At 45.0% G+C, this 7,501-nt stretch overlaps 1 protein-coding gene across 1 annotated transcript; it reads left to right on the plus strand.

Moving 5' to 3' along the window:
• Positions 1-2,867: 2,867 nt before the first annotated feature.
• LOC125547690 (cullin-1-like) lies at positions 2,868-7,282 on the plus strand. The gene is made up of 18 exons (XM_048711495.1): positions 2,868-3,004; positions 3,134-3,233; positions 3,403-3,588; positions 3,706-3,753; positions 3,861-4,064; positions 4,151-4,228; positions 4,332-4,421; positions 4,508-4,588; positions 4,680-4,742; positions 5,235-5,270; positions 5,354-5,440; positions 5,550-5,699; positions 5,782-5,837; positions 5,951-6,230; positions 6,342-6,485; positions 6,595-6,813; positions 6,922-7,089; positions 7,181-7,282. Exons 1-18 carry the CDS (start codon positions 2,868-2,870, stop codon positions 7,280-7,282), a joined length of 2,229 nt encoding a protein of 742 aa, XP_048567452.1.
• Positions 7,283-7,501: the final 219 nt, after the last annotated feature.

A 7,501-nucleotide genomic window follows, 5' to 3' on the forward strand; every position in this document is an offset into this window, starting at 1 on the left:
GACCTGGAGGTGCCTCCCATCCTGACTGATATCAACAAGATGTTGCAGTCTACATGTGTACTGGGTTAGTGCAACTGTGCAAGCTTCACTGATATTATCTAAATTTTTGCACCGAGCGATGTTTACTTCTCCAACAATATTAAGGATGGCATCTTGAATTTCTGGGCGCAAGTTCTTATAGAATAAAGAACTACTAAGATATGAATGATATGAATATTTTTTTCATTAAATAAGTTTAATATAAACAACACTCTTTTGCAATATATTGGCAGGCCAACAGATTATCTCTGCACTTATCGACCACAATATACTATTTTTTGACTTTTCACATCATTCTATCAAAGCTTCAAGTAAGCATATATTTATATATTTCCTTTAATGCATGGTTTTGGTATTTACTTACTCCAGAAATACTCCTCCTATACAAAGCTACAAATTCCCGCAGCAACGCGCGGGGTTTTCATCTAGTTAGCAAAACGACCGGCGCATGCCTCCCTGCCGACGTGGCGTGGCACTATACCTGGGCATATCTCGGGCCGGGCCGGGCTTCAGGCAGGCCAAAAAAAGCCCGGTGCTAAAAACCCAGGTCCGGGCCTGTTCCGGCCTGAGCCCGAAAAAGCCTGACATGGCCTTGTCGGCATGGACCGACTACGGCTAAAATCTTGTTTTCTGCGAGCCTGAGCCCGTCCCGATCTACCCGTCGGGCTCAATTTCCAGGCCCGAGCCCTGAGCCTATGGCACGCACAGGCCCGGCCCGGCCTAGGATTTTTGAGCCGGGTCGGGCTGTCCATGGCCAGGTATACGTGACACGCAGGCAATTCAGACTCTTTTGTACCCATTTGTTCCCGCACTGTAGCAGTTCTGTTTGAGTCATTTTGCAAGTTTGTGTATGAAAGTGTCCCTGCAGTGCAAGTTTGTGTACTGTACATGTAATTAACTCTTGTTTCTCTTTTCAAAAAAATATTCTTGGCACCCAGCCGCATTGGGCATTTTAGAAACATAGCGCTGGTTCCGAACTCCAAACTGTGAAGAAATATAACCTGAAAGATCCACCTACTCACCTTGCTCAATTGTGTGGCAGGTTAGGGCTGCAAATAAAAAAGACCGCTAGTTACTTTGATATGATGAGGCGGCGGACACCATAAAATGTGGCAACAAAACTGATTCTATTGCGAGGACATGGCGAGGCCAGACATGGGTATTGGTTTACCTCCTTACACTTTTGATCAAGTGGTGAAACTGTCTGGGTAGAATCCAAGGCTCACCAAAGCCGAAACAGAAGAAGTGAAGGTTTTGTTGAAAACATTCAGCGCATATAAGATGAAGGATTGACAGGAATGATGTCTCAATAGAAGACTCGAAACGAGTTAAAATAAGTTCGAAACAATATGTTTGTTATAAACAGTTCACAATACTGGCTTCTGATAGAGTAAACAAGGAGAAAATATCTTAACATAATGATCCAGCAATCAGCATTATGCAAGTACTAATACAGTTCTGTACATATAGCAATATATCAATAAACATGTTTGGCTAGCTCAAGTACATTCCAAAAAATACCTAACCAATATAAAGGCCAAATGGGTTCAAGAAAGAGAAAAACGCCTCGAGAACCATGATACATTAGGAACATCATCTTGTCAGCATTTTTCAATTTGCTTTGCTTGAGTACTTCTGCCCAGCCAATGGGCAATCTCCCAAGGCTCTACTTCCCGCCTGAGGGTGCCGGCAATTCAGGCAAGGGTAGCCACGAATCAGGTCGCTCCTTGCAAGCATACATCGACAAGGACGAGCCAGATGTCGCCGGACGTTGGCGCGGTGCAGGGCGAGCCGACCGCGGGAAGAGGTGGTGGGGGGTCATTATCGCCGAGAGGAGGCCCATGCAGGGAATCCGAGGGGCGTGCATTACGTTTAGTATGGAAGGGGCATTTCGACTGAGAAGCCCTGTCGCCGGTGTCACGGGCCATCGCAGTGGCGACGTAGGTAGGGTGAGCGGGCGAGGAGGGAGTAGGTGACGACAGATCAAGCAGAGGGACCTAACCAGGCGACCTCACATCTAGTTGTTGGAAACCCTACCATTGCATCACACACATGCTATTGGATTCAGACCCGCTGTATGGAGTGGCGGCAGGCGCAAATGGCCAAGCCCTAAGGGCCTCTGCCGGGGCCAACTCGGGCTCAACGGGGCAGCAAGACCCACACAACGCTTCGGCCCGATCCTTTCGGTGACAGCCGCGCAGGGTGCCTGAGTGCAACCCTAGCGGCCACCTTGGCGGCCGCGATTCCTCACGAACCACCACGACCGTGCTCGACGACGGGGGAAAGCCCCAGGGCAACTCCCCCGAGCTACTCCACCCATCACTATAGGCGCTGGAGTCGGCTTGGCGCGCGACCCCACTCGGGAGGACCAGGAGCACACGACAGTGCCAAGACCGGCCGGCGACAGGCAAGGCCAAGCCAGGGGAGACCTCAAGGCATGAGGAGGGGCCTCCCCATCCTTGCACCGAGGGGCAGACCTGCGCACAGGCGACTACAATACAAGGCAAAAGCGAGAAAATCCCCAAAGTTGGGCGCTCCGGCGGCGACAGGGCGTCCCCGTCTTCCTCCACGAAAACCAAAGCCGACTCACGATCAAAACCGACTCACACGATGAAGAGCCCACTTTTTTTCTTCCTAAAACGAAAGCTGACTCAGGATCAAAAACGACTTAGTATAATTGGAGTATTTCGTGGCCCACCCGCCCGTCTCCTCGCTAGCTGCATGCCGCCACCGCTATTTATACCGCCGTCCCCGCTTCGTTGCGGAGAAAAATAAATCGATCGAAGCGAGACCCCCTAAACCCCAAAACCCTCTTACGTTCCGGCGGCATGGATCAGGATGAGACGCCGATCGCGCTGGAGGACGGGTGGCGGGACATGGAGGCCGGCATCGCCAGGCTCAAGCGCATCCTCCACGGCGTCGACGGCACCAGCTTCACCTCCCAGGAGTACATCAACCTCTACACGTACGTACGCTCGCTCGCACGCGCGGCGGCTCGCCCTTTCCATCTAGGGCCATATACTTCTTCTCCGGCGTGCTTTTTTCCTGCACCCGAAAACTCCAATCTGCCTGACCTAATTCTTCGCTGTGGCAGAATGATTTTCAACATGTGCACGCAGAAGCCGCCGTACGACTACTCGGAGCAGCTCTACAAGCGCTACAAGCAGGCCCTCGAAGAGTACATCAAATCCACCGTACGTCCGTTTCTTAGTTGGTCGAGTTAATTAGATTGCTTCTTTTAATTGTGATCTTAATTTGTTGTAAGATTGCTCTTAACGCCAGTCGCCCGCCTCTATAAAGTTGCGCATGCCGTACCCCTCAGATTGTAGGCGTTGCTTAATTTCTTTTCTGGCCATGTTATAGGTCTTGCCCTCGTTGACGAGCAAGCACGGAGAGTTTCTGCTGAGGGAATTGGTGGAGAGGTGGAAGAACCACAAGGTGATGGTCAGGTGGTTGACCAGGTTCTTCCACTACCTCGACCGCTACTATGTTTCGCGCAAGTTGCTTCTGCCGCTCAAAGAGCTCGGCTTGAGCTGCTTCCATGATCTAGTAAGTCTCTGCGTTCCTGGACGATACTTTTCACCGGAGCCTCCGCTCATGAGCAATTTGTTATTTTTCCTGTGCAAGGTTTGAACATGTAGTAATTGGTTGTGTTGCCCTTTATAGGTTTTCGGCGGGCTGAAAACAACATTGACGACGATTGTTATCGACATGGTAAGCCTTGCCCAATGCTGCTTTTTGCCCCCTTCTTCTGGCACATTTTTTTTACAAAGATGATGAGTTACAGCATTAATTCGTGCTCCTGCGGTTGTCTTTAACAGGTTGATAATGAGAGGGAAGGCCAGCTTATAGACCGTGCTCTTCTGAAGGATGTTGTTGGTATCTATCTCGAAATTGGACAGGGAAGTGTGAGTCTCTATGAGCTTGATTTCGAAAAAGCTTTTTGCAAGGGTACCACAGATTACTATTCTAAAAAGGCACAAACCTGGATGCTGGAGGATTCCTGCCCTCAGTACATGCTCAAGGTTAGGTTTCTGTGTTATGACTGAAATTATATCAAGTTAAATCAAATGTAAGGATACCTTCTGACTGGTACTCTCTGCTTATATAGGTGGAGGACAGCTTACAGAAAGAGAAAGAGCGAGTAGGCCATTACTTGCATGCTTCAACTGAAGAGAAGTTGCTAGAGGTTTTTAATCAGTTATTTATTTTGGTGTTTCTATAATAAGCTTTCTGTTATTCTCCGTGTTAAGCTTTTTCACGCAACGGAAATTTAACCTTAATGTTTACAGGTTACTATATTGGAACTCATAAGTTGGCGCGCAGAAGAAATTTTGTATAAGGAAAATTCTGGATGCAGAGTGTTGCTTTTAGATGGAAAGGTTTGATGTTTCTAATTTATGCCTTGCATATTTAACATTTGGATTGTGGATTTACTAAATATTTAGGCTGTTTTATTTTACTGTAGTCTGAGGATCTATCAAGAATGTACAGGCTCTTTTCCAAGATAGACGCTGGGCTGTTTCATGTATCGAAAATATTTAAGGAGGTATATATATAGTGACAACCTCATGTTAGGCTTTAATGCGTTGCACCTTTTACGATAGTAAGATCTAATCAAGATGCTTACTTCTATGCAGCATGTCAAGGAAGAGGGCATGTCCTTGTTGAAACATGCAGCAGATGCTGCCAACGGCACAAAGGTGGGTAATCCATGTCTTCTCCCTCTGTTCTACAAAGGTGGATCAATGTTGGCATCATCATATTAAAATCTCGAATTCCTTTAGTAATTCTCAATTGATTGTCATTTTTCACTCTGTTATAAACCAGTTTCGTGGGAGTACATGTATAATAAATGTGCTGATTAGTTGACATATCCCTTGATTAAATTTTACAGGAATTTTTGAGAGACTCTTATTAAATGCTAGATTTGTGTTGAATTATTCCTTCTTGAATGATTATTATATGCTTAAATGTCATTGCATATAATAAATCTTCATAATGTGGTGAGTTTATTTTATTCCAAGGTTGCTGGACATAGCCTTCTAGTTTTTCTTCTTTTTTTCAAACTTGATATTTTTAAATTTTAAATTGTTAATCGTCCACAGGTGGTCTTTAGAACCATTCTAGTCAACACTTTATTATGCACAACAATTTTCTTATTCTGACTATTCTTGCAATGTCAATATGTTCAGAATGAGAAGAAGGAAGCTGTGGGTTCGCCGGAGCAGGTCTGTGTCACTTTAGCATACCTTTGATTGGCACCACCATATATTTTTTTTCTCCTTTTCTCATGGTTTATTGCTCTGTTTAGGAATTTGTGCGGAAAGCGATTGAGCTCCACGACAAACAGCTAGCATATGTCACCAACTGTTTCCAAGACAACTCAGCATTTCATAAGGTTCGCACGTCAATTATTTCCATCATTATACTTTGCCGTATCTCAGTTTCATTGTCTGGCGAAACCTGAGCCCGTTCTGTTTGCCTTCTCTATCTCTGTCCTTAATTAGGCTCTTAAGGCGGCCTTCGAAGACTTCTGCAACAAAGATGTTGCTGGTTGTACTAGTGCTGAGTCGCTTGCATCATTCTGTGATAGCATCTTGCGGAAAGGTGGAAGCGAAAAGCTAAGCGACGAAGTTGTAGAAGAGACCCTTGATAAGGTGCACACAGTAACTGTGATTCTTTTTCCCACGAGCTTACAATACTATGTTTTTCTTAATGCCGAGACTTATTTTTCTCCAGGTTGTGACCATTCTCACATACATCAGCGATAAGGATCTCTTTGTTGAGTTTCACAGGTTTGTGTTTTTCTGTTAGCTGGAATGTTACAGTGACACACGCACCTTTACCTAAATAAGAACCAATATGATTTTGAAGAAGATTGAAACTGATCCTGAAAAATGTGTTGCAGGAAGAAGCTTGGAAAGAGATTGCTCTTTGATAAGAGTGCCAATAATGAACACGAGCGAAGCCTCCTTTCCAAGCTCAAGCAGTACTTTGGGGGACAATTTACTTTGAAAATGGAGAACATGATCAATGACGTGACAACAGCAAGAGACCATCAGACAAAGTTTGAAGACTACATGAGCAAAAAATCATCAGATCATCGGGTAGACTTCAGTGTTACTGTTCTGCAGACAGGAAGCTGGCCAAGTTACAAAACCTCAAACATAAATCTTCCTTCCGAGATGGTATATCTATTTACTCCTTCCTTGATCACATATACGTACCCTGATTGGCTTAGCCCCCTATTTGACCCGTGCATATATATATTGGTCTAACTTTAGCTCTTATGCTTTCAGATTAAATGCGTCGAGAATTTCAAAGATTATTACAATTCCAACCAGAAATCCAAAAGGCTTACTTGGATCTATTCCATGGGAAATTGCAATATCGTTGCAAAGTTTGACGCCAAACCTTTTGAGCTGATTGTTACAACATATCAGGTACTCCCCGCTATTTTAAACCCTTGACAAAGTACAAGCGTACAACTACTTCGCTTTGTGAATCGTTTAAAAAACAAACCTTACATTCCCTGCTATTTTGACTGACCAGGCTGCAATGCTTCTGCTATTCAATGGATCTGAACGACTAAGTTACTCTGAGATTGTGACGCAACTAAATCTGCCCGATGACGACGCCATGCGCCTGCTCCATTCACTCTCATGTGCAAAGTATAAGATTCTTAACAAAGTGCCAAGCAACCGAACAATTTCTCCAAATGACGTCTTTCAGGTCAACCACAAATTTACTGACAAAATGAGGAGGATAAAGGTGCGTTCCGTTTCGTAATTCAGTCTTCCTACCTTGTTTCTCAATTTTGCTCTGGTTCTTTCCAGATTAATTCTTGTGTAACCGAATGACTTTGCAATGCGCGTGCAGGTACCACTTCCTCCTACCGACGAGAAGAAGAAGGTTGTCGAGGATGTCAACAAGGACAGGAGGTTCTCGATCGATGCGAGCATCGTGCGCATCATGAAGAGCCGCAAGGTCATGGGCCATCAGCAACTCGTTGCGGAGTGCGTTGAGCAGCTCAGCCGCATGTTCAAGGTCCGTCCATCAAACTCCCAAGTCAATTTAGCTTTTGGATATTGTGATATTACTTTTTTGTGATGCTTACTAGCGTATGTCTCTCGTGCAGCCTGACATCAAAATTATCAAGAGGAGGATCGAGGATCTTATCAGCAGGGAATACTTGGAACGAGACCTTGAGACTGCAAACACCTACAGATACTTAGCTTGATTGATGGACCCGGCAAGTTATTAAAGGATTTGTTCAATTTGTTTCTGTTGATAGCATCTAGCCATGCCGAGACGGGGCTGGCTAAAACAGCTATAGTGGGCTCGTTGTTTTGTAAACAATTATACATTAATACCATTTTGGGGCACTTTCGTGAAAGAGAAAGATGTTGAATTCCCCAAGTGCTTTATAATCTGTTGAACATCTTGTACCTTTTGATTT

Source organism: Triticum urartu, chromosome 3 (genome assembly GCF_003073215.2).
Source record: "Triticum urartu cultivar G1812 chromosome 3, Tu2.1, whole genome shotgun sequence".
In the NCBI taxonomy this organism is placed as follows: domain Eukaryota; kingdom Viridiplantae; phylum Streptophyta; class Magnoliopsida; order Poales; family Poaceae; genus Triticum; species Triticum urartu.